This window comes from Culex quinquefasciatus, chromosome 1 (genome assembly GCF_015732765.1).
Source record: "Culex quinquefasciatus strain JHB chromosome 1, VPISU_Cqui_1.0_pri_paternal, whole genome shotgun sequence".
Taxonomy (NCBI): Eukaryota; Metazoa; Arthropoda; class Insecta; order Diptera; family Culicidae; genus Culex; species Culex quinquefasciatus.
In genome coordinates, this window is record NC_051861.1 from 50,280,230 (window position 1) to 50,306,293 (window position 26,064).

Below are 26,064 nucleotides of genomic sequence, written 5' to 3' on the forward strand. Positions count from 1 at the left end.
CACAGTACAAACGCCCAAGCAAATACCCCATTTTTTAACCACCTTCAAGTGCTCGCCGATTGCCAGGTGTTCACAATCAGCGTTGTCACGAGCCAAGCTCCGCGTGTGCCCCCAACAATCCGTAGACAGACCAAGACGCCAGCGGGAGAATTTGTTTGCTACAATGATCATTAATCATTAATGTGCCATCACCTTCTTTTCATTCCCAATCCACACAGTCTTAACAGCAGCAGCCTCTCGACATTGATTGCGAAAATCCAGACACGGGAGAGAGGGAGAAATTGGAGCCCGCGGCGTCCAGCTAAGCTAGGCAAAACATAGGAAAGTTGATTAAACTTTGACGCGACTCTCGGAGCGCGCGACGCAAACCTGTTCGTGACCCATTGCTCTCTTGTGTCTCGTGAGGGTCCTCCCTTAGGGAGCGTCCTTTTAATACTTTACGCAAACATTTGGACTTTTAAAGCCCCCTCTCGTAACAAGATATCCATACAAATTTAAAAAAATGTATGGAGCGTAACACGGCCTTCGACCTCCCCCCCCCCAACTGTGTTACGTAATAAAAGAACGCTCCCTTGCATGCGTGCGAATTTTTTGAGAATTCCGCGCGAAGACCCTTACGGCTGGTGGCTTTTAAATGGGTTCATTTCTTTCAAACTGCCTATTTCTTGCGGGAAAATAGCCAAAAACAGACGCACAATATCCACGGGAAGGCAAGGAGGTTGATGAACTTGGAAGATTCACGTACGCTGGGTGGACAAGGAGTGGCCGAAGAAGATACGCAGCAATCGTCCCAAAAAGGGAATGTTCGGATTACACGCCGGATAACGAGCAACGAACTAAACTTTGGACATTTTTTTTTTATTATTTGCTTCCTCTTCCGGTTGGGGATGGCTTTTACAACTAAAACGCTAAATTATTGCCCTTGGCCAGTGATAGAAGGCTCCGGATGTTGTTATTTAACGGATTGGCTGCCAGTACTCGAACACGTCAGCAAACTTTTTGCGTTCTGAAAATATATTAAACAAAATAATGCAGGTTGTTAGTACTCTGTCTAAACTCGATTATCCAAAGTTCTAGAAGAATCACTTCGTATAATCGATTCACTTAAAAAACGAAACGGGCTCTAGGGGTTAATCACTTCGAGTATATCGCATGCGACGTAGGTATCATACGCACATAATATCGCACCAAATATCAGCGTGAATATCATATGCGCGTGAATATCCTCATATCAGCGTGAATATCCTAGGCTGCGTATACCTATGGACTCCAATATTGGCTTCAGATTGGTGCAGTATCAGAAGTAATTTGCACTTTGGGAGCGTTCTTTTATTACGTAACGCAAAATTTGGGATTTTGGACCACTCCGTCCTTCCCCCCCCCCCATTTCGTAACAAATCGTAACAGATGAGCGACCCCCTACCCCCTGTAACGAGTAACGCAAGGTCTTTTTGCAATTTTTTAAGAATTCTTATATGAAAATTTTGCGTTACGTAACAGAATTTTTCAGCACTCCCCCCCTCCCCCTATTTTCGTAACATTTCGTAACAGACACCGACACCCCCTCCCCCCCTAACTGCGTTACGTAATAAAAGAACGCTCCCTTTGAACGGGCTACATACACGACTGAGCTAACGACCTAACCCGCTAACCCTCTAGGTTAGACCGGGGCCAACATTTACTTCTCCGTCCGACGGAAGGCGTAATCAAACAAATCTTGTCACGAAAAATGCCACCGGGACCTTCTGGGATCGAACTCAGTCCGACTGGGTGAGAGGCAACCACGGGTCCCGGCCATTCAATACAAAATTTTTTTTTGCAATTCCAAAAATCATCTTTTGAGTGGAATTGTAAGTCAAATATCCACGTATTTAGTCAATCCACCATTTAAATCAATTACTTTTTCAAAACAAGTGCTGAAAAGTTCAACTTTTCAGCATCCATTTCAGTGCTGAAAAGTAGAACTTTTCAGCATTTATTTTGAATAGTGTTTCTATTCGAATCTTTAATGTTTGGTAGGGGACCATCCATAAACCACGTGGACATTTTAGGGGGTATGGCGATTGTCCACGATCCATACAAAAAGTTTTTTTTTTTGTATGGACAATTGTCCACGATGGGGGGGGGGGGGGTAACAGATTCCCAAAAAACTGTCCACGTGGTTTATGGATGGTCCCTAGAGAAAAGTAGCCTGTTTCGTCGTTCTAGAATGACAGGAAAAGTAAACAGTTTCAAGACGGAATTGTCAAAAGTTATTTTTGCAATTCCGTCGTGGAACTACTTACTTTTCCTGTCATTCTTGAACGACGAAACAGCCTACTTTTCTGTACCAAAAATAACAGAATCGAATAGTAACCCATTTCAAAACAAATGCTGAAAAGTTCTACTTTTCAGCACTGAAATGGATGCTGAAAAGTTGAACTTTTCAGCACTTGTTAGGAAAAGTTATACTTTTCAACATTTTTTTGATTTGAACGATTCATTGACTCAATGCATGGACATTTGTCCTATAATTCTGTCCAAAGGGTGTTTTTCGGAATTGCAAAAAACGTTGTATGGAACTCGTTGCAAAACATGATTTTTCATCACTCGTCGTATTTATCTAACTCGGTGAACCTCGTTAGATAAATGTACGACTCGTGCTGAAAAAATCCTGTTTTTGCAACTTGTTGCATAAACTACTATTTCATGAGCCACTTGAGTGCAGAAAGGTTTAACTTTTTAGCCCTGTTTGTAATGATTTTCGATACTATTTTAAAATGTGACACTTATCGATGCCTCTGTGCTCTCTTATGCTTAAGCCTGATCTACAATAGGAAACTCGCAGAATTTGCAGATGCAAGCGCAGGATTTGAACACATGCAAATCAATCTTATCTTCTACAATGACAATGTTGCGGAGCTGCGATTCTGTACTAAAAACGCAGACCGCAGATCGGATTTCTGCGTTGACAGTTCCAAATTGTAAATCACTGCAACCAACGCAGCTCATTGTAGATACTCGCAAAAAAGTCTGCGTATTTATAACGAAAGTTATCCATTTCTATCATCGCGGCGCAGCGCAGGATCGCAGCAGTTTCCCGATGTAGATCAGACTTAACAAGAGATTAAACCCCAGCAAGCTTAGTAGGGACCATCCATAAACCACGTGGACACATTTTTGAAATCTCAGACCCCTTCCTCCCCCGTCGTGGACACTTTCCATACAAAACAAATCATTTTGGTATGGAGCGTGGACAATCGCGGGAAGTCCGGAAGATTGTAAAAAGGGTGGTTTTTGTAAGAAAACCTGTCATGCTATACATTTTTAGAAAGGTATTTAAAAGACCACACCTCGAGCCGTCAGCGGTCGTTTGGGTCCCCTATCGCCAGAATTTGATTGATCGCATTGAACGTGTACAAAAGAAATTCGTTCGGTATGCTCTGAGACGCCTCCCGTGGAATAATCCTGCCAAGTTACCAAGCTACGAAAATCGGTGCAACCTACTTGGCCTAGAGACGCTCCAAATCGGCGAACAATCTCAAGGGATGTATTTGCTGTGAAAGTTGTTACCTCTGAAATCGAGACCCATGAAATTTGGACCCTTTGTTCATGGTTCCCATTTTCATGAACGCTTGTTCACGATTTTGGGAACTCATTTTTCTCCGTGTGGCGTCACAAGCGTCACATGAAGTCCACTATCGAATTGCTTCTGTTGTTGGTTCCAGGACCGGTTCGTGCTGCAGATCGTCTTTATACTTTCGTGGTTTCCGGCCAGGAGAACCAGATGGAAACCCTCACTGACGACTTAGTATTCCTCGAGCAGGTTAACTCAACCACTGTAGCGCGGGCTATTATCCAGACGACAAGGACAAGGTGTCAGCGCTCCATTTTTACAACACCAACTATACGTCCAAGGCTTCAAGGCGATTTTTGTTCACAGTCCAGCACGCTAAATGTGATACAGTTCATCGGACGCAAATGTAATGCTGAGGTTCCGCTTCCACTTGTGCCAGTGCTAACGCGACGGAACAGCTGGTTCAGTGCAGTCGCACATCACACCAGATAAAGAGTTCATCGAGGCTGAGCTGGAGATCTCTGCACCGACAAATGCCATTTTGGGGCTGCACAGGTCGACGTGCTGTTCATCATTTTGAACTCGGTCCTATTGATGTCCCTGCTAACCTGGTTTGAGAGCCGGCACGTTACAATACACCAGGCGTATAACAAGGAGTTGTTGGCTGATAGAATTACCAAATCAAATTCATTTTATATAGTTCAATACATTTCTGGAGTCTGAAATCCTGAAAATCTCTGGACGTTATATTGGAACAAATTATTGAACCCCAGAAAAAAAGCATAAGGTAAGCGATATTTGGGACGATTGAAAAAGTCGTTTTGGTGAATTTTATGGTCCGGTGGATTTCAGTTCAGATGGATCTCAGTTACGGTGGATCTCTTCCGGTGTATCTTCTGTTTCGGTGTAAGCATGTACAAGGAGCCGAAGTTGGAAGAAAAATTCGGGGGAGCAAAAATGATATAGGTTCCGGATGTAAAGCCTCTTCTAGCATAGAAAGATTCCATTGAAAGCAGAAAAGAGAGTAATCAGAATCGGAAAAGGAGGTGGATAGAAGGTGGATTAGGAGGTAGAATCTTTATTCAGAAGAATGTAAACAGGGTTAAAAGTAGAAGGTTGAACTTTCTACCTGAAAGATTTAGAGTAATTTATTTGAAAGTAAAAAAAAACATTTTTAATTGAGAACAGAAAATTTACGATGTGTGACAGGATCTATTGCAAACGAACCCGTGAATATAAGTTTGTGATTTTTATTGTAATTGTGATTTGTTATTTGTTGTTTATTTGATACAGTATCTTGTTAGTTAAACTATTTAGTCAAGGAAGTCTCTATTTTTTTTTTTTTTGGAACACAACATTTGGAATTCGGTCCCGCCCGTGTGGATCAATCGGACCGCTCACTGGACTCACCATCCAGAAGTTGCTGGTTCGAATCCCGCGGCAGGCGCTCTAGAAAATCTTTGCACGCAGAAAAATATTTTGTTGAATCAGCCTGTACGAGGTTTGGATCAACAAAATTTGTGTTGAATAAAATCAACGCCGATTTTGCGTTGAAACAAACCTTGGATATCTTAATTCCACAAAAATTATTTTTCTACGTGTGTGTAAATATGGGTATCCGGCGCCGTCGCTCCGTGCCGTACTCAAAAACCTAGGAACCCAGGGCGGCGAAGTATTTGTAGTTAAAAGGAAGACACTAGTGGTTGGTACTAGCAATGGTGGCCGACAGATATAAAGTCAACTTAGTTTTTTCGAATAAAACAAACTCAAAGCAACAAAAATATGTATGCATATTTTTTCCAAATTTCAAACTTTTAAGTGCTCTAAAAACTGCTGTCCCTATTCAGACTGTAGTCCCGATTCGTCCTAGTTGACGGTACACGTAACTTAGATCAAGAAAGTAACGTCAAATAAAATAACATTGGATAGTGATTTATTGGCTTACCGGGAGTTGGGAAATCTTCCGGGTGCAGCTCAATGTAGTGCCGCAGAGTGGCATCCTTCTCGGCCAAATATTGAGTTCTCCACTTGTCGACAGTAAGCGCAAGAGCACCGACGGACACTGTCGCAATCACATGCCGTTGGATTCCTACAATAATAACCCACATAAAGTTTACCAAACCAATCCGAATCCGGAGGTGTTACATCACAGGAGTGTGATCACAAACTTACCGCTGAAAACAGGCCGTCCGATTCCCCAGTTGACATAACACGCTCCCAGGAAGCCAAAAAGTCCACCCGCTGTGGGGGCCCACTTGTCGTACAGCCACGACTTGGAGTGGGTTCCCGACAGCAGCTCCGTTGGACTTTTTCCACCGTACATGATTGGCTAAACTTCGGCACTTTCGATCCGAACAGAAGAACCAGAATCAGCAGCAGCAGCAGCACAGCGCAATGTTTTGATTGAACTGTCAGTGGAGAAATGTCACGTTGATCAACTGTGGAGGTGAACCCGAGTTGCCAGTATATGGGTAGGTCGTAAAGCCAAGACGCGAACCTGGTCAAGTTTTAAGGTCACCCCTGCCTGTATGGCCGCGGGCCAAACGTGGCCCGCGAGATGTTTTTTTGTGGCCCGCGGATCCATTTTGAAAGATCATGTTAAATGGCCTTTTGACCCATTTGTAAATTGATTTTAAAATTCTTATAAATTTAGGTTTAGTTTAAGCTTTTCACATGCATTGACCCAAAAGTTTGAATGTGATTGAAAATGGTTATTTCGTCAAAATTATTTTGCGCTTAGAATATTTTCGCCAATTAATTCGAAGCTTTTTTCTAACAAACCTGCCTTAAAAATATCATTTTTTGTTCTCAAAAATATTGAAAAATAAATGTACATCAGCTGATGAATCTCGGATTAGTTCAAAAGGTCCTAAACGCCAAGTGTAAACAAAGCCGTATTTCGATCGTTTTTCGATCAATTAACAAATTTTCAAATTAAAAAATATTTTGAATTGTTCATCTGCACGTCCTTTTGGTGCTCTCTACAGAAAAATGTGAAATTTTGATTTGTTTCAAACAAAAAAACAACAGTTAGGTGTCGGAGGCCACGATAGTTGTTAAGACGTATAGCAAACTAACTAGAGAAATGTAATTTTCAGTGTCATAGATTATAAAAACGTAATTTAATTGTTCAAAGAAACAATTTTTCAAATAAATATTTTTCACATTTGGCCCGCACGGTCATGTGAGTTAGAAATTTGGCCCGCCATTCAAAATCTTTGAGCACCCCTGTTTTAAGGTTATATTTTAAATTTTTAATTTGAAATTACATTTTATTTTTATAACGGTAAATTTCTAGGTAATTTTACAAGTTGAACTTTGAAAAAACTAACTATTTGAAAAACACTAAGAAATTGTCATTATTTGGGTCTCTCGAAAAATTCTTACCAATAATAAATTATCTTGGCCTAATGTCACAGTTGATCCAAAAGTAAACAAACACAAATTTTCATAACTGACGAAAGGCGCGTTAACAGTAACGTTTGAAATATTAATTTTAATTTGCATTTTTAATTCATTTATAAATTGAAGATTTTTAGGACCAATTACCATGTCCAGCGTGAGCCGAGAACATGCTGCCGAAATAGATTCTAAAATTGGCATAATCCGCAGGAAAGTCGCAAACTTTGCCTGCGGTTACACACCGGAAACCAACAGCAGAGTCGAACCGTCTAAGGAGTATCTTTCGAAGGCAAACAAAGAACTCGAAGAAATTGAATCGTCGTGTGTCGAGTTTATTCAGACATCAGCTGTGCTCGACGGTCTTATTCAAGAAGCGGACGAAATGGCTACCAAAATCTTTGCGCGCCTTAGCGAAACTTTTGCCGATTTCGGATTGGACATGCCGACCTACGCGGACGAGGACATACCGGTGGGAATCCCGCTGGAGAAGCTTGTGCTGCTAGAGGAAGAGGAGGAGGAACTGGATCAGACAATAATCGGGACACCTTCCGAGCTGACCGCATCCGACGATAGCGAGGCCAGCGATGTGGACTTTAAACCAAACATTTTCATCACTCGACCTTCGGATTCCGGCGGACCACCTTCGTGGACACCAATGATTAAGACTAAGGTTTGCCGAACTATTGCGATGAGTCGTTTGGCGCTTGAATAATTTGTACCAGTATGAATAAAATTAGACTATTATTCAACCGCGTTCCTTTGTCTTTATTAGAATAATGTTTTTTGCTTTTTTATTTTTGTTGAGAAAACATGTTCAAATCTTATTCTTTTGTAGCACCCAAAATGCCCCCTCAAACTCAGTCAAAAATCGGCGAAGCTGCTTATTACGATTTGGGATGCTTTCAGGTTTGACGAAGCGTTGTTGCAATGTTGTTTGATTCGGATAAAAACAAACGAAGTTGACTTTTTGCTGTCGGCCACCATTGCTAGTACCAACCACTAGTGTCTTCCTTTTATCTACAAGGACTTCTCCGCCCTGGGCTCCTAAGTGTATGAAAGTATGGCACGGAGCGACGGCGCCGAATACCCATATTTACACAAAGAATTTTAGAGCGCCCACCGCGGGATTCAAACCGACGACCTCTGGATTGTGAGTCCAGTGCGCGGTCCGATTGATCCACACGGGCGATGATACGGATAAACATTTCGAAATTCATCCAATAATCCGGGAATGGAAGCTGTATGTGGAGTATGAGGTTCTTGTCAAATTTCAACAGTACTTAAGAATGTGGAATGATTTCTTTGATTACATATTGCAATTTTCAAACGTATTTTCATAGGAATCCATGATAAATTTGCCGAAATAGACTAAACAAACGTGTCTAAAACTAAATGTTCACGATATATACCATCTCTCATGCTATGATTGGCCTTAAAGGAAAACTGGTTTAGTTAAACAGTTTTAAAATCATTCAATAAACTGAGAATCGGAGCTGTATGCGGAGTATGTAATTCTTGTCAAATTTCAACAGTACTTAAGAATGTGGAATGATTTGTTTGATCACATATTGCCAAAAAAAGTGTCCACGTGGTTCATGGATGGTCCCTTATGACATTGTTAAGTTTAGTCTGACGTGTACTTTATGAAAAACACATACAATCTGGTACTTTGTTCGGAAACTCATTATCCATCATTGCCATGATTTTTCGTTCAAAGATATACAACATTTTGACAAAATTCCTTCTACAAGTTGTTTAGAATAGTGCCCTACACATGCTGATTCATTTTGGTAACAGTTATCCCATTCCTTGCAATGTTATGGAAATCGTCATTAATCAATGATTGACAACTAGGGACGTCAATGATTGTACCACACAATTCGACGTTAACATTTCAAAAGGCATCATGTACATTTTGACACTTTCTGGGTTATTGTATATTCTGAAAGTACTTCTAATAAGCTACCTCTCCACCAAAAATGAGCAAAAGTTACTTCAGTAAAGTCTGTTTAATCATGATTTTAAATAAAGTAACATAAACAAAATCTCTGCCATCAACAGTCCCTGTTTATATAGCCATGTCAACCTGTCAAACAAAAGGCTACATAAACCTCGTGACGAAAAAAAAGCAACATGAAAAAAGCCCCATGTACATTCGGCGAAGAAAAACGAAGCATAACAAAGCGCCCCCCTCAGTGACAGCAGGGTGATATCGACGTTGGTGATTTCAAAAGAAGTTATGTTTGTTTTTCTCAAATAAAATTACGGAAATAATGTTTTATTGAATATGGATCATCAAGTATCAACAAAAGCAACGTTTTTCATCGTTTGTTATCATTAGAACATCTTATTTTGCTTTTATATAAAAATGGTAATTGAAAATGGATGCTCAACATTCAAATGCGTTTTTCTCAAAACGCATAGTTTGTACATGATGCTTTTTTTTACCCAAATGTATTCGATTCAATGCAAAAATGTAAAACAATTTGAAGTAAATAAATAAATGTGAACAGTTAATAAGAAAACGAAAAATATAACAAAGATGAAGAGCATGTAGCCATACCACTTAGAATGTAAATGAAATGTAATTATTATAAGAAAGTTCAATAAAGACATATTTAATTTCAAAAAAAAAACATGATACTTTTTGAAATGTTGGCATCGAATTATATAAATTTTGAAACATATTTGATTTAGACCAAAAATCACGCCTTACATACAAGGATCACATTGAAAGTATACAGGTTAAATGTAACAAATATATTAAATGTGTGTATCCCCTTATAAACAGGAATTCTAAACTTAGTCTCAAGAATAAACTGTTAATTTATAAACAAATTTTAAGAACTGCCATGCTTTATGCTGTGTCGATCTGGACAAGCTGTTGCTTAACCAGAGGATTCAGAACAAAGTTCTGAAAATGATTCTGAAACTTCCTCCCTGGTTCAGCACCAGTGAACTTCATCAATTAGCCGAAGTTGACACTTTGGATGTTATGTCTGTAGGGATTATGGGTTGCAGGATTGAATATGTAATAAATTATTAAATGATTATTTATTAAAAGATTAATATAATTTATAAATAAGAGTTAAGAGTCTTGTTTTTTTTCGTGTTATTTTCCGTCTCTTTTGTGTCGCTGTTCGGGTGCATGGGGTGATTGGGCATTATAATTAAATAATGGCATCATTCGTGTGGTGCTTTTCGGGACGCGCAGTTCTGTTTTTTTAATCTTCTTATTTTTTCATTGTTTTTTTTTCACTCGCGTTCGTTGGCCGATGAGTTTTTTTGTGTTGTTCTCTTTTTATAGTTTTTTATAAAAACGTACCTATTTTTTTGAGACTAGCAAGTCGTATTGCTGGATTAAGCCCTTTCTATATCATCGATGATTGGAAGGCACGCCGTCGAATATTTTTTTAAGGCTTATGATATAAAATCATTTCAATAAATGAAGCCCTTCCTACGTCACCGTTGATTGGAAGGCACGCCGACAGAGAATTTCGGAAATTTAGCTATCTTTCCGCAGCCGGCTGCCTAAGATTTTTAAAATTTCAGCCGATAAACAAATTGCTTATGGTCGCATCACCTACCACAGTGAATCCTGACCTCATACCCATCTTACTAACCCCTCAAAACTCATGTGATACTTTGTCGGAGACGCAGCTGATGTAGCGGTCCCATCACTCAAGTATCGGCTAACATTCCCATCCACTTCCCCGTGTCTTACCTCTGGTCGTGGCCGGCGTCGGTATTGATCAGCATGATAGGGACCTTTGAAAATTGCGAAGGGGTGATGATTGGTTCCTACTTTTCATCTGTGGTCCACGGAGCAATGTTTGGGGGTTCTGGTCTATAACGAAGTAGCAGCTACGGGTAGACACCAATGCTATGCTATGCTAAGAGTTAAGAGCGCAACAAAAAGTGCGCACCTTCATGAATATTGCCTTGTGAGCTGATTGTGGATTGAGTGCGAGAGCGCGCTAGCGAGCTGCGAGGGAGAACAACGAGCGAGAAAACAACGAGATGCGCGCGGCCGGCGCAAGAGAGAATGAAGATTGTCAAATCAGTTTTGTGGTTAATTTCTGTGGAATAAGACGTGTTGTTTGTTAACTGCAAAATATCTGTGTTTTTATTATAAAAGAAAGTCCCCGATCAAGACAATGTCCAATAAGATAATTGATTCACATCCGCTCTTTATGTAGTTTATAAGTTAGTTTTAAGGTATTCCTTTTTCCTTTTGTAAATGAGCAGTTCTCTAGGATTTCGGTCATTCGATTTTTTTTTGTATTTTTTAATCCGACTGAAACTTTTTTGGTGCCTTCGGTATGCCCAAAGAAGCCATTTTGCATCATTAGTTTGTCCATATAATTTTCCATACAAATTCCATACAAAAATGATGTATGAAAATTCAAAAATCTGTATCGATCTCTTCGGCAAAATATGGATACGGACTACACTAAAAATAATACACGATAAAAATTTGGTGATTTTTATTTAACTTTATCAGTAAAACTTGATTTAATTTTTTATTTTTGATATGTTTTAGAAGGCATAAAATGCCAACTTTTCAGAAAACTGACCGAGTTATGAATTTTTATCAATACTGCGAAATCGTTTTCAACTTCATTTTCGATGTAAAATCAAATTTGTTATGAAATTTTTAAAGTGCATTTTTAAGTGATGAAAATAGTCGCAGTTTTCATTTTTAAATTAGTGCACATGTTTGCCCAGTTTTGAAAAAATATTTTGAAAAGCTGAGAAAATTCTCTATATTTTGCTTATTTGGACTTTGTTGATACGACCTTTAGTTGCTGAGATATTGCAATGCAAAGGTTTAAAAACAGGAAAATTGATGTTTTCTAAGTTTCACCCAAACAACCCACCATTTTCTATCGTCAATATCTCAGCAACTAATGGTCCGATTTTCAATGTTAATATATGAAACATTTGTGAAATTTTCCGATCTCTTCGAAAAATATTTTGGAATTTTCAAATCAAGACTAACATTTCACAAAGGCCAAACATTCAATATTACGCCCTTTTAAAATGTTTGTCTTGATTTGAAAATTCCAAAATATTTTTTCGAAAAGATCGGAAAATTTCACAATTGTTTCATATATTAACATTGAAAATCGGACCATTAGTTGCTGAGATATTGACGATAGAAAATGGTGGGTTGTTTGGGTGAAACTTAGAAAACATCAATTTTCCTGTTTTTCAACCTTTGCATTGCAATATCTCAGCAACTAAAGGTCGTATCAACATAGTCCGAATAAGCAAAATATAGAGAATTTTCTCAGCTTTTCAAAAATATTTTTTTCAAAACTGGGCAAACATGTGCACTAATTTAAAAAAATGAAAAACTGCGACTATTTTCAAAAAAGTCACTTAAATATGGCTATAACTTGAAAACGGTGCACTTTATCAAAATTTTAGTACAGTACTTTTTGATTGCAAATTTGATTTTACATCGAAAAATGAAGTTGAAAAATTTTTACGACCAAAATTTCGATTTTTTGAAAAAATCAGTATTGATTAAAAAATTTATAACTCGGTCAGTGATTTTTTGCACAACCTGGAAATTTCTGAAAAGTTGGCATTTTATGTCTTCTAAAACATATCAAAAAATAAAAAAAATTAAAAATAGTGTTTTTTTGTAAATCAAGTTTTAGTGATAAAAAGTTAAATAAAAAAATCACCAAATTTTTTTACCGTGTATTATTTTTTCCAGTGTAGTCCGTATCCATACCTACAACTTTGCCGAAGACACCAAATCGATCAAAAATTCCTTCAAAAGATACAGATTTTTGAATTTTCATACATCATTTTTGTATGGACAGCTGCCGAATTTGTATGGAAAATTATATGGACAAACTAATGATGCAAAATGGCTTCTTTGGGCATACCGAAGGCACCAAAAAAGTTTCAGCCGGATTAAAAAATACAAAAATTAAAATTGAAGAAAAAAGACCGATTTCGTAGAGAATTGCTCAAATGTAGGAAATCACTGAATAGCGAAAGCTACAATATTTCATGAATAAATAAAAGTTGCTAGTACAGTCATCCCACATATTCGGAACGGTTTCCTGATTGGCCAATGTTCAAAAAATCATAGCAAATCGATAATTGAACTTAATGATTCGTTTTTACCTTTATTTGAAATCTTTTCTTGCGATCTTTCGAATGCTGTATCGAACATCTGCAAATTTTAACTTTTATATGAAGTTTTTAAAGAATTACTTTGACCCTTGAAATCTACAAATTCGGAACACAAACTTTGGATCTCTCCAGGAGTAAATATTTATTACCAAATAATGATTTCACACACTGAAACCAATGAAACTTAGGCTAAGTGATGTTTTATACATGGTTTGATAACTTTTTTTGTGAAAATATCAGTTAAATTCAGGTGTTCCACAATTGTGGGAGGCACAATAACATCCCACAATTATGGAACAAGCCATTTGGGGGCATTGTTTTGATGCTTTGGATAAAATAGTCTTAAAATTAAGTTTTTTGTTGAAAAAGTAATACTTTAACTAGTGAAATAGCAAAAGAATGTCCAAATAAAGGTCCTAAAAATAGAAGGGTTGAGAGAAAAGCTGCATTTGGCGTGCTATTGACAAATTATCACAGAAGTGTTCCGAATATGTGGGATGACTGTATTTAAAATTGAGTTGAAAAGTCACCGATTGTGATTGGACACTCAATATTATTTTAACTGAATGAATGTACCGTAATCTGGGGTGAATCGGGACTTCAGTCTGAATAGGGACAGCAGTTTTCTCTCTCGCTTTGATTGGCCTTAAACGAAAATTGGTTCAATTTTAATGTCAAAGAACGGTCTTTACGACACCAGATGACTACGCAATGGTAGCGTTCTGCAAGCATTTCGACTAGCGAATAAGAATTTAGATGTTATTAAAATCTTAACTGCTTTTGCAGTCTTTTACTAACCATCTGGTTCAAAAACTATTTAAATGTGAATGGATAGACAAAAGACTTGAAGTCCGTAAAAGAAGAGAGCTGTTCTATGCACGAAACGCTCCTAAAATTTTTAATAATCATTCATTTGAGCAATTGGATATTGGAAAGAAATAACAAAAAGAAAACAGAAAAGCCTAGTTTTAAGTGTTGTTAGAGATATGGATCAAGATGAGTTAAAACTACAGAGAAAAAAATTACTTTATTGAAATCATTCAGTTCACTTAAACCAAAAACAGGATATTATCTGCACTCGTTCCCGTTGAGCCGCACCCACCGGGCCTCGCTCAGGCTCTGTTGGAGCAGCTCGGCCGTGCGCACGCTAATAAACGCCATTGATGCTATTATTGAGTGGATTATTGTTTGTTCGGTTCTGGATCCGTCGCCGGGGGTTGTCGCTGCTGGTGGTGATCTTCTCGGCTTCCAGACGGCCGGACAGAAAAACTGCTAAACGTTCCTTCAGAGGAATTTTGGAAGTGGAAAAAACACGTTAGATGGTGCATAAATTTAGCATTCTGAAAATGAACTAAACAAATTCGTAGTAGAATGTCAAAAAATTAACAATATTAGATTTCTGATGATCAAAAATCTTTCGATTGATTTTTTTGATATTCTTTCGTGAGAATTGTGTTGAAAATGTAGCAAATTACCAATTTCAAAAGCATCCAATGGACGAAATCGTGATGTGTTTCAATTTTGGCTAGCGACAATTGTCCGTGCTAATTTGGCAGAGAACGTTTTAAATTTTGTCAGTGCGTGTAATTGTATGAAATTTTGAACAAATGAACTCTTTTCAACGGTTCCTTACCAGGGCCAGGTTGGTTTGGTTCTGTAGCTCGTCGTAGGTGTTTTGTAGTTTGTGCATCAAGCCGGTTGCTTCTGAAACTGTTGCGTTTTTTGCTTTTTCCAAGTGGACGGCCTGTTTAATGTTAGAATTCAAATGTGTACCTTTTAACTGACTTGGTTGAAAATCACACATACCTTAATCAACCGATCGGTAGCAAACAGCAAGTGATGCACAAGCTCACGTGTTTGGGCACGAACCGTTTGAGGGATCTTTGTGACTGTACTGGCTGTAAAGTTGATCACGTGGACGACCTTCCTGACGGATTCGCGGGCCAGCAACACTGCCAGCTGTTCGAGGGTGTTAGGTCTAGCTTGATTTTCCGGTTCATCTGCACTCAGGTACTGCCACAGTTCGACGCTCTTTTGCATCGCTAGCCGGGGATTGGTGGCAATCAATTCCGCAGCGTAAAAGACCACGTGGACCGCTTCGGTACTCTGCTTCTTCAGCGCGCTCAACTCCTGACGAGTGCGGAAAGTAAGCCGACGACGAAGCTTCCGAGAAATTCTCTGACCCCGGTGGATCGTCTGGAACACGTGCATCACGCCAGCCTCGTCCGGTTCCGGCTGGGGAACGGAGGCAGCTGAAAAAAAGATTGTTTATTGTTTGTGAGTGCGCTATCAAAATATTTGCAAACAAGCTGTTGTAGGATGCGAAATGTGCTACGTTAATAGCACACGATCCCAACACTATCGCATCACGACTCAAACACAACGCGGAGTCAAAAGGTCAGTCTTGAAGTACCAAAGGTGCAGATACCACCAGCAGTAGGACCTCTTACCATCGGGTTGATCCTCCGCGGGCAGGAACCGTTCGACGTACTTGTCGCAAACGTTGAGAGCTCCGTCTAAACGATCGGCGGCATAGTTCGAAACGCGCGAATCTAGCACAGCGTGGCTGAGGTTCTTCATCGAGTTGGCCCGACTCAGCACCGGCTTCACCAGGTGATCCGACATGTATTCCTTGGTGTTCCAGTACATCTGAAAATGTTAACCAGCAAGCAAAGATAGAGTGAATTATTCAAGTGACCTCCTCTCAAAGAGGCTGCTGTATGAGAGTACGAACAAGCTTTTGTGACCGGGAAGTTGTCCTAAGCGCTATTGAAGCTGAAATGTAAGTGCTGTGACGAGTCATCAACACAGCTTTTGAGCAAGGTTCGAGAGGTGATGCTACTCCTTTGTTAGTTTTGTTGAGCTATTATCGAAAAAGAAATAATTTAGACAATCCATTAAACTAAACTAAGGGAACAACATGTAATTCCATCGTGCACCTAATTTTGTCATATCAGTTTTTTAACGTTCAATTACAGCTTTTGAATAACGTTTTCAACTAAAATCGAATGATAAATAGCTCAGTAGGAAGTGAACAAGCAACTTACAATCAAACGTTTTTGCAAAATAATTTGTTTAAATAATGATAGAAACAGCCAATTGGATGGAATTGAGACCAAATCCTCAACTTGCTGAACACATGAGAATGTCCAAGCTTGAGGTGTAAATGATTAGAAAAACAATTAAGCAGATAAGATCAACACATTAAATAGGGAAAATACTCATATGTTTGGTAGGTTAAAGATTCGGTCCTATCCATAAAAAAACACACTTTAGTGAAAATATTAAAGTTAAAAAAGGCATTTCAAACAAGAGAAAAGACTCACGGTGAAGGAAAAATTAACTTAAATAAGGAGTGGCTTAGTACAGTACCGTAAACTGGGGTCAATCGGGACACATGGGGCGAATTGGGACAGCAGTTTTAACCATGTTGGAGCAAAATATTTTGATTTTTCTGGTTGGTTTCGGTTAGAACAGACTCAGGCCAACAAAATGTGTAAATCCATTTCCAAATTTAATAGCTTTAAGTGTTTAAAAACTGCTGTCCCTATTCAGACCGTAGTCCCGATTCACCCCAGATTACGGTAGTTTCCTGGGTGAAAAATGTTTGCCATAAATACATTTTTTTTATTTTTTCACCAAAAAATTGTAATAAAACTTGAAGCTTCATTATTGAAAATCAGAAAACTTCAGAAACAAATAAACATCCAGCCAACTTACCATCTCCGGCGGCAGATACATCGAGGGCACTTTCTGCTCCACAAAGTCCAAACTTTTGCACATAAAGCTGTCCAGCTGGTGAAGTGGTCCCTCGATCAGCTTAGCTGCTGGTCGCAGTGAATCCACCAGAGCGTACGTAACCGTCTCGGCAGTTTCGAAGCCCCAGTTGAACAGCCCGTTGCTGTTCTTCACTTTTTGGTACACCGTTCCGGCTGTTTTGAGGCCCGTTTCCACGACCGGAATGCTTCCGAAGCGCGAAATGGACTCCATCCTGGGAAGGCCCGAGTTTTGGCGCTTCAACTGCTGATGCACTGTGAGGATGAATTTAACGGACAGAAAATAAGCAGTAGTTCTGAAGATGATCATTTTAAACAAGTATCAAAAACACAGATGTACACAACAGAGAAAACAGATCTTTACAAAATCAACTAACCCATTGTTTCACGCTAACAATAGCACTGTCACTTGATGGTTTGAACCAGCACCTAGTCAATGTCCCAAATGAGCTACAACTTAAATTAACTCAAACCAACCAAACACTCAGACACTTCCGAAAATTCAAAAACTCATTTCTATTCTATTAGAACGATCCAACCAGCGCGACTGCAACTTCAAGACTGATGATTTAATTCCTCCGTTGTTCGATCAGGGTGAACCGCAGCTTCCCATAAAGTAGGTACAATTGATTAACGACCGGCTTATCAGTTTGGGCAAGGAATGGGTCGCCCGTATCAAAAGGTCAGGCCGCGTGTTGTCTGGCCAGGCTCGGTAGAGAAGTGAAATGTGACCTTCGGACGGATGCATCGTCTACGCGGAATCCACGAGGGCACTCGCAAGTCGGAGGCGTGAAGCTCCGCGAAATTATTTTAAGTGTTTAATTTTTGCAATTTTTCAATTATGACTGATGCTGTTATACCTCCCACAATTACGAAACACCTCATTTTAATTGAAAATTCAAAAAAAAATATCTGGCGATTTGCAAAACAATACTTGACCTAAGAATTTATTGGTGTTAGCGTTTGTTTGTAGTAACTTTTTCTTTGAAAATGTGCATTTGTGGAGAGAACCCAAGTTTGTGTTCCAAATTTGTAGATTTTATTGGTCAATGCATTTCATGAAAAATTTTGCAATAGACATTAGAATGTGCCGTTTATCGACACTGCTATGTTCAATTATCAATTTTCTATGATTTTAAGAACGTTGGATGACCTGTAAACTGTTCCAAAAATGTGAGATGGCTGTTGTACCACAAAAAGCTTTTTGTGTCAAAAATATCGCTATAATTGCAAAATAACGGTAGGGGAGAGTGGGGAGACTTGATCCCCGATGACACTTGATCCCTAGCCTGTATCTCGCCAGCACGTGGGTAAAAAAATTACCTTTGTTCTAGAAAGTTGTGCGAAATTGACTCAAACTCATTGTGGAAAACAAAGAATACTATCATACTATTTTTAACAACCGATTGCTTGAAAAAGTGCAATTAGGGAGACTTGATCCCTGCATTTTTACAGTCACTGAAATCAGCCTGAAGTTTAATTAATTGGTTTGGTATTTCGTACATGGTTTCCTTTAGTATAGTTGTTGATGACCTACTGCGATTTGAATCATTTTTTACATATTTTGTAAACACAATTTTGTGAACATGTTCAATTTTGGTCTAAAAAAGAATATTTTATATTTTAAAATATTTTACATACCGTTAGTGGGGGTGACATTGGGTATGGGTGTAAGATTGGATCAAAGTGATTTTCACGAATTTTACCATTTCTAAGATTCTTCTCAATGAAACTGAATTCTGTTAAAAGGGTTGTGTAGGGGACATTTTAAGATGACTTCGCTGAAACAATCTCGTTCCTAGAACAAATCCTGTTATTTTGGCAGCTGTCTAAAGTTGAAGTACGTTTTTGGCCAAAAATTACCTCTCGAAAAATCATTTTTCTAATATTTCTGTTGGAATTGCTCGAAAACTACCCAAATGTTTGAAAATCTTCACTTCAAACATTGTAGCATCACAATATGATTCCCTCGAACAAGAAACACTGTTGGATGACTTGTTTTTACCATATCGTTGTATTTGAGCATCATTTTAGTTTCATTTGACCCAATCTCACCCCTTAGAGGCACTATTGGCATTTAAGGTAGTGTTCATCAAAGCTATTGGCAACTATTGGCAGTTAAGGTAGTGTTCATAAAAATCCCCCATATTTTGGGAAAATGTTAGTAAACTATCGAAGAACAAATCTACGTTGAATGATTTTCGATGTTATTTAAATTGTTTTTGTTACTAAGAAATTACGAGAGGTGTATCGTTTTTTGACCCATAGTCACCCACACTGACGGTACTAAACTAGTTATGTTTTGGACAAAAACCATCAGGCATTATGTAGAATTGCTGTAACTGATAGATTATCATTAGTTTGGATGAATAAGTATCATTTGGTTTAAGATTTCTTCAAAATGTTGAAAGGGGGATCAAGTTACCTCTAACATTTTGAAAATGACTTGAAGAGTTCATCTGATTAACATTGTTGAATGTTTAAGCTTTCAATTCATGCAAAAAAATAATCATAGTTTTATAAAAAATTAAGAGAGTTATGTGCGATACAAAAAAAGGGATCAAGTCTCCCCACTCTCCCCTACTAGTACGCAATGCATTTCACAAAACATTTTACATTGATTTAACAACAGTCTTGTTGGTTGAAATAGATAACACTGACCTAAAATTTCCTTCGAGTTGAGCCTGCTCATAAATTTAGTTGGTCGGTGTAATATGTTGAGAAAAAGTCAACTTATAAAACATGCGAAGCTATTAAACGTGGCTGAGTATTTGTCAAGCAAAACATTGTAAATGTGCCAAAGCCGAAATAAACAAAGTGTCTGTCCTGCTCGAACCTAATGTAAGCATCCACTGACATAAGCAGGACAGACTGTTTGTTTACACTTCTCCTTTAGCCCCTTTACATTGTTTTGCTTGAATTTGATTCTTTGATATAAAATCGTCAACTTAGCGAAAATTTTGAAATCTTTTAAATCATATACATACTGCCGCTCAAAGCAAGTCCGTCCCATATGTAATTTCGTCAATTTTGGGGTAATGATGCAGTTTGGTTCGAAATCATGTGAATTAAAAAACTGTACAAAATTCACTTATTCGTGAAATTTCAACACACAACCTTATGGGCGGGACAAATTTGACTTGCGTTTTTCGCGGCTTGCTGTTTTTACATATGGGACGGACTCGATTAGAGCGGCAGTATATCAATTCACTAATTTACGTACTTTTCCATTGTCGAAGATCAAATTATTTTCCTGGGGTTCAAACACATACGCTACGTGCAATTTTCTAGCCTTCACTTCGACGTTGCTGGAGTCCCGAGTTATAATAACAAATGTTTACGGTAGTCGAGCTCGTACTTGTGTCAAACGCGTTCTGAACCGAAATCCCTTTGGCCAGTTGTCACAATTTGGCCCAAAATGCACGTGCGACTAGTAAGCTCGACAGCGTCGACTTAGTAGATAATTTTCGTTTTGTTCAGTTAATTTTTTTCCGGATATGCACATAACAATAAAAAAGCAGTTTCATTGTGTAATTTTCTTTTATTTTCATAAATAACCTTGAGTGGCATGCGTTTGTTACATTTACCTTCCTTGAGGACATGACTATGGCTGGTGACACTTGAAATCCTGATAGTCAGAAGCAGTCTGTGGCTGCTGACTTTATTTCACCACCTTGTCAATTAAAATGTCTTTTTAATTATTTGTCTAGATCATTTTAAATATTTACAGTTCGTCCTGGACGAAACATTAAACTTAACTTTAAATGTTTGATGCTAGTTGAAGTTAACAGAAACAAATCAACATGAACGTTGCAAATAATTTCCTATCGATGTGTGGGTCTTGGTTGTTCGTTAAATAGCTAAGAAATACAAAGTAAAAGGAAAAATAATAAACTAGTTTCGCATCACGAATTTTCCCTTGGCACTGCATTGCAATTGATTCAGGTGAAACTTGACTCATTCGATGACTTTTATCCTTTACTTGCGATACTATTCCGTTTTCAAATTTGTCCCAAATTTGAACGGATGCAGATGAGCACGTTAAACTGACAGTGGTCTTAACACCTACTAGCTAAAATTAGAATCACATGTTTCTCATAAAGACCAGCTTAACATTCCCGCGCGATGCACTAAAGATGGACCGGTTATCTTCAGCGATGGTGATTTTTTTTTTGAAGAACATCTGCACAATCCTATTTCATGTACGTCTGCGTGTAGAAAGTAGAGAAAGAGAGCTGTTAGTGCTTGATATCTACTGAGGAAAAACATGCTTGTACAAATTCTTCGGTTAGTTTTTTGCAAAGCCGGTTAAAATTAGTGCTTAAAAGAGCAAGCTGGCCGTCGAAATTTCAAGCATCCAAAGAAAAAACTCAAAGCATTTTCATTTATGTAAAACTGAGATCCAATACCTTGTCATCCTTGTCCAGCCTCCCTGCCAATTCCAACAAAACTGAACATTGTTCCATATGTTATGTGTACGTGTTGTTGATTGAGTATGTGTGTGTGTGGGAAAGTGACTTGTTTGTGTGTATTTGGCAAGTTGTTGGACATCGTGGACATCCAATTTGAGATAAACAACGCGACAGAAAAAAAACAACACGTGGCAGCCCAACCGGCTGAATAGTTTGAGTATTTCTACTGCTGAACGCCACCGTTACTGTTTGTGTTACTGTTGTTGCTGTTTCCGCTATTGTTGTTATTGTTGATGTTGTTGTTGGTAGTGGTGCTATTCTTATCGCTTATAAACTTAATGTTATCTAGTTCAATATCGGAGCAGTTATCCGAGTTGGATAACGCCGAGTCCATAGACGTTATGGTGTTATTTACTTTCTTGTCGCTGTAGCCATCGTTGACTCCTTTGGGCAAGAGGGGATCCTCGGGATTGGAGATGTCCGATTCGGCTTCTAAAATGAGGTGATAACTTTTAATTTTATGTAGAGCTCATTTATGTAGTAGATAATTGACGAATTACCTCCTTGGTTAAAGTCACGTCAATAAAATAAACAACAACATTTATGTAGTCTTACAAGCACATTAAAATGTCTAGAGTCTTTATGTCTTAATTCCGTTGTTTCAGCATAATTTGTGTTCAAAGTGTTATCTGGGGCGAAACGGGACACATTGGGCGAATTGGGACAACTGTTTTAGCCTTGTTACTGTACAATATTTGGATATTTTTGATTAGCTTCGGATAGAACAGACACAAAACATTTAAATAGTGCATCGTTTTCCAAATTTGAAGTACCGTAAACTGAGGTCAATCGGGACACATGGGGCGAATTGGGACAGGAATTTTAACCATGTTGGAGCACAATAAATTGATTTTTCTGGTTGGTTTCGGTTAGAACAGACTCAGACTAACCGAATGTGTACATCAATTTCCAGGTTTAAAAGCTTTAAGTGCTCTAAAAACTGTTGTCCCTATTCAGACTGTAGTCCCGATTCACCCCAGATGTTCAGACTGTAGTCCCGATTCGCCCCAGATTACGGCATTTAAGTGCTCTAAAAACTGCTGTCCCTAATTAGACTGTAGTCCCGATTCACCCCAGATGACGGTGTCAGTTATTTTCACGCAACAAAACTTTTGTTGATTTTAACAAGATTTTTGTTCAATTAACGTTTTAACGCCTGAGCACTTTTTTCATAACAACAACAAAACTTTTGTGGAATTGAGAAGAATCAAGTTTGATCCAACGCAATTGTTTGTTCAATCAATCCTCATACAGACTGATTGTACAACTTATGTTTCTGAATGATCCTGCTATGGACTACTTTTCAACAGCTGATTAATTCAAAGTTGGGGATAGAGTTTTCGGGCGCCCAATGAAATCAACCAAAGTGGAATAGCTACAAAGTGGAGGACTTGTCAGTGCCAGTTTCGGTTCAAACGAACGTCATTTGTTAGTATGCGTGGAACTCGCATGAAACTGAAAAAATATCGAGTGCGGCACTAGAGTTTCAGTTTGAAGATGGCGTCAAAACTCGTGCGGAACTAGCTTTAAAAAAAACACTGACAGCTCTGAGTGCGGCACTCAGTGCCGCAAACGAACGTGCCATTGGTTGTTCGATTCCCGCTTTTTTTTTCTTGAGTGTTTGGTTCAAAGTTTGTCTCGTTTGATATAAATATTCTGTCTGCAAAGACGGTGTGATTGTCGATAAACAATTGGGCTGGTACAAATTTTATTTAAACTTTTTGTCTCCCCTCTTCAAAGTTGGCACCAAAAAATCAGGGAGCAAAAAAAATTTAAAAAAACTTCAAAATTTTAATGGAAGATTAAGTACTAGGGTGGGTACGTTTTTCAAAAAGTTCTCGGATCAAGTTTTAGTATGGTTCCCCTTGTAGGACATGCCCATAGGGACTTTCATGCCAAATATCAGCTCATTTGGTTGTAAACTGGCTGCGCGCATCAGGGTTAAAGTTAACATGGGAATTACTATGAGAAATTGGAACTTTTTGTTAAAACGCTCTTACAGGTCTGGAAAAATCACGCGCCAACTTCTGGTATGGTCAAGCCTAAGGGGAATGGTCTGGAGAACACTTTTCCCGAAGAGAGCATATGGATTCGTTGTCCCTAGACCTGGCGCATCGACAAAACATCCGATGTCTCCGGAATCAACGGTTTTCCCTCAAAAAGCATCAAATTTTCCTTAGTATGCTATGAAAGCTTGATGAACATCGGGACGCCATACGTCAGGCAGCTACCCCGTGGGTGAGAAACGGCTGGAATATTTAATTGCAAACCTTTTTTTAACTAGAAAATGATCATTTCGAGTAATCCTGATATTATTTAGTCGAATTCAGTATCTTTGCATAGCGAATTTGTATTTTTTTTGCAAATATTTTAACCACGTGGTAGCTGCCTGACGTATGGCGTCGCGGTGTTCATCAAGCTTTCATAGCATGCTAAGGAAAATTTGATGCTTTTTGAGGGAAAACCGTTGATTCCGGAGACATCGGATTGTTTGCCGATGCGCCAGGTCTAGGGACAACGAATTCATATGCTCTCTTCGGGAAAAGTGTTCTCCAGACCATTCCCCATAGGTAAGGCTACCAACTCTTTCTGAGCAAAAATCCGTACACTTTGCCGTTATGCCACCATGGTATAACAAAAACTGTCATTGAATTATTTAGATAAATTAAATTAAATAAATCTTAGAATTAAAAATATAAAACTGTGTCGTTTTTACAGCTAACACAAAATGCTATCAGAGTGCTTATAACTTGCACGTTTAAAAGTATTCATAAAATAAACCGTGATTTGAATCAAATAATTATGTTCTTCAATTTTGTTTTGTTAAACGTTTTAAAGTTTACGAAATGTCAAGATTGTTTTTACGAATAATATCGCTCTTAGTGTTTTCACGAACTCTTTTCCAGAGTTTTTTTTATTGAAAAGGTCCTATAACATGTGAAACACAACAGTTTATAGAACCTTTAAAAAAACTCTAGATTTGTTAAATGTTCAAATGTTTTCACAAGTTTTAGAAAGCTTTTAGAAATGGAATATATTTAGTAAGGAATTTCTAAAAGAACAATTCTAGAGTTTTTTTTAAAGGTCCTATCAACATAAGCAAGACAATAGTTTAAAAACTCTAGAATTATTGATAATCAAGTTTGAATTGAAGAAAACCCCGGAAAACTCTCCCTTTTAAAATCAAACTCACAGAAACCAAAAATTTCTAGTTAACACTGGAACGCCCAACGCATGTCCAACTTACACGGACGCCCAAGCCTCCCAAAAAAGTTGGAACGGTAACTTCAACACGCCCGTTCTCGGGCATAACTCAACCAATCGGGACGATTCTTGTTCCCAGTGATTTGTAAGAATGTCTAGATGATCCTAAAATTTTGCAGAACTTGATTTGAACAAATCTGTAATTTCTGCGACCGAAAACATCGTTCCAACTTTTTTAAACGACTGCCCCCGCGGAATTTTCGGCGAATTTTTTTTTACATGCGAAAAAAAAAGTTGGAACGATGTTTTTGATCGCAAAAATTACAGAGTTGATCAAATTAAGTTCTGCAAAGTTCTAGAATCATCTAGACATCCTAACAAATCACTAGAAAAAAGAATCATCTTGATTGGTTGAGTTATGCCTGAGAACCATTGAGTTGAAGTTACCGTTCCAACTTTTTTGGAGCCTTGGGCGTTGGAATGTTAACAAAAGCTTCGACCAAATCAAAAAAGCAATTCAATGATTAAAAAGTTGTTAAAATTCCGTACAAATCCGTATTATGCGTAAAATTCCCTACAAAAATTCCGGCCTGTTAAAAATCCGCGAAGAGGTTCGAAAATCCGTATGGTAAGGAAAAAATCCGTACAGTTGGTAGCCTTACCCATAGGCCTGACCATACCAGAAGTTGGCGCGTGATTTTCCCAGGCCTGTAGGAGCGTTTGAACAAAAAGTTCCAATTTCCCATAGTAATTCCCATGTAAACTTTAACCCTGATGCGCGCAGCCAGTTTACAACCAAATGAGCTGATATTTGGCATGAAAGTCCCTATGGGCATGCCCTACAAGGGGAACCATACTAAAACTTGATCCGAGAACTTTTTGAACAACGTACCCACCCTACAATCAGCTGAAATCAATTTATTATGCGTTTCCCTGCGTTCAGAATCACTTTTAGCATGTTCGAGTTGATTTAAAAATCCTTTGAATTTTTGAAAATTTTCGATGCTTAACTAAACTAGTGTAAAATGCATTTTAAAACACTTTTGTACTTGCAAATGCTGAAACTATGGCTTGTTATTTCAATATTTATATTTTTGGTGTGTTTTGGTTTTTTGACGTTTGTCTGCTTTTTAACTGGGCTACGGCCCAGTTTTCGAGCACCCAGTTAAATAGCAGCCCAGTTAAATAACTCCCAGTTACCGAACAACTACTGTATATCCTGATATCTCCAAAGTCGCATTCGTATTCGGATAGTCCAACGATTTAAGTCAACGCCAGCGTCATTCGTAAGTCTGATTTTTATTATAGTCCATACTGAACGACACCTTCCGCTGTAACCTACCTTTCTGTGCTTGGGCCTTGGCCGCCTCCTCTTCCTGTTTCTGTTTTACCGTTTCGGGCGTCAGCGTACCGCTGTTCACATTCTCGATAGCCACTCTCAGCTGAAATAAGAACATTGATTAGCTTAAACTAGTGAATTTAAAATGAAGTGGACAAG

At 38.4% G+C, this 26,064-nt stretch overlaps 4 protein-coding genes across 30 annotated transcripts in view; 1 reads left to right on the plus strand and 3 right to left on the minus strand.

Annotated features, from left to right (window-relative positions):
- Nucleotides 1–837: 837 nt before the first annotated feature.
- On the minus strand, nucleotides 838–5,956 carry LOC6035328 (NADH dehydrogenase [ubiquinone] 1 subunit C2). Its single transcript, XM_001845493.2, has 3 exons — nucleotides 5,729–5,956; nucleotides 5,502–5,645; nucleotides 838–1,006 (listed from the first exon to the last, which is right to left on the minus strand). Exons 1-3 carry the CDS (start codon nucleotides 5,877–5,879, stop codon nucleotides 957–959), a joined length of 345 nt encoding a protein of 114 aa, XP_001845545.1. The 5' UTR covers nucleotides 5,880–5,956; the 3' UTR covers nucleotides 838–956.
- A 1,017-nt stretch (nucleotides 5,957–6,973) lies between these two features.
- Nucleotides 6,974–7,732, plus strand: LOC6035329. 2 transcript variants are annotated; one of them, XM_001845494.2, is made up of 2 exons: nucleotides 6,974–7,031; nucleotides 7,088–7,732. In XM_001845494.2, the coding sequence occupies exon 2, from the start codon at nucleotides 7,107–7,109 to the stop codon at nucleotides 7,668–7,670; it is 564 nt and encodes a 187-aa protein (XP_001845546.1). In that variant the 5' UTR covers nucleotides 6,974–7,031; nucleotides 7,088–7,106; the 3' UTR covers nucleotides 7,671–7,732. The 2 variants fall into 2 exon arrangements, with proteins under 2 accessions (XP_001845546.1, XP_038122649.1); XM_038266721.1 differs by having other exon boundaries at nucleotides 6,988–7,031; nucleotides 7,096–7,732.
- Nucleotides 7,733–14,115: 6,383 nt separating this feature from the next.
- Nucleotides 14,116–17,463, minus strand: LOC6035335 (lipid storage droplets surface-binding protein 1). Of its 2 annotated transcripts, XM_038248478.1 has the most exons (7): nucleotides 17,268–17,463; nucleotides 16,835–17,145; nucleotides 15,565–15,763; nucleotides 14,921–15,366; nucleotides 14,748–14,858; nucleotides 14,590–14,658; nucleotides 14,116–14,396 (listed from the first exon to the last, which is right to left on the minus strand). In XM_038248478.1, exons 1-7 carry the CDS (start codon nucleotides 17,269–17,271, stop codon nucleotides 14,262–14,264), a joined length of 1,275 nt encoding a protein of 424 aa, XP_038104406.1. In that variant the 5' UTR covers nucleotides 17,272–17,463; the 3' UTR covers nucleotides 14,116–14,261. The 2 variants fall into 2 exon arrangements, with proteins under 2 accessions (XP_038104406.1, XP_001845547.2); XM_001845495.2 differs by lacking the exon at nucleotides 14,590–14,658 and having other exon boundaries at nucleotides 17,268–17,461.
- A 2,948-nt stretch (nucleotides 17,464–20,411) lies between these two features.
- The window catches only part of LOC6035336 (chloride channel protein 2), a 79,830-nt gene continuing 74,177 nt past the window's right edge, over nucleotides 20,412–26,064 (minus strand). For 24 of the 25 annotated variants that reach the window (XM_038248437.1, XM_038248438.1, XM_038248445.1 and 21 more), the window contains 3 exons: nucleotides 25,909–26,008; nucleotides 21,300–21,794; nucleotides 20,412–21,098 (listed from right to left, as the gene is read on the minus strand). In XM_038248437.1, the coding sequence (XP_038104365.1) occupies nucleotides 21,526–21,794; nucleotides 25,909–26,008 (369 nt within the window). In that variant the 3' untranslated portion in view covers nucleotides 20,412–21,098; nucleotides 21,300–21,525. The remainder of the gene's footprint in view (nucleotides 21,099–21,299; nucleotides 21,795–25,908; nucleotides 26,009–26,064) is intronic. The other variant, XM_038248436.1, reaches the window with a different exon arrangement.

Excerpts from the sequence above, each read along its gene's own strand:
- LOC6035329 (XM_001845494.2), top strand. The coding sequence starts at position 7,107 with ATGTCCAGCGTGAGCCGAGAACATGCTGCCGAAATAGATTCTAAAATT.
- LOC6035328 (XM_001845493.2), bottom strand. The coding sequence starts at position 5,879 with ATGTACGGTGGAAAAAGTCCAACGGAGCTGCTGTCGGGAACCCACTCC. Across the intron at positions 5,646-5,728 it reads CGGACGGCCTGTTTTCAGCG|GAATCCAACGGCATGTGATT; the intron begins GTAAGTTTGTGA and ends TTATTATTGTAG. Across the intron at positions 1,007-5,501 it reads GGAAGATTTCCCAACTCCCG|AACGCAAAAAGTTTGCTGAC; the intron begins GTAAGCCAATAA and ends ATATATTTTCAG.
- LOC6035335 (XM_038248478.1), bottom strand. Across the intron at positions 15,367-15,564 it reads CGCGGAGGATCAACCCGATG|CTGCCTCCGTTCCCCAGCCG; the intron begins GTAAGAGGTCCT and ends TCTTTTTTTCAG. Across the intron at positions 14,859-14,920 it reads CTACCGATCGGTTGATTAAG|GCCGTCCACTTGGAAAAAGC; the intron begins GTATGTGTGATT and ends AACATTAAACAG.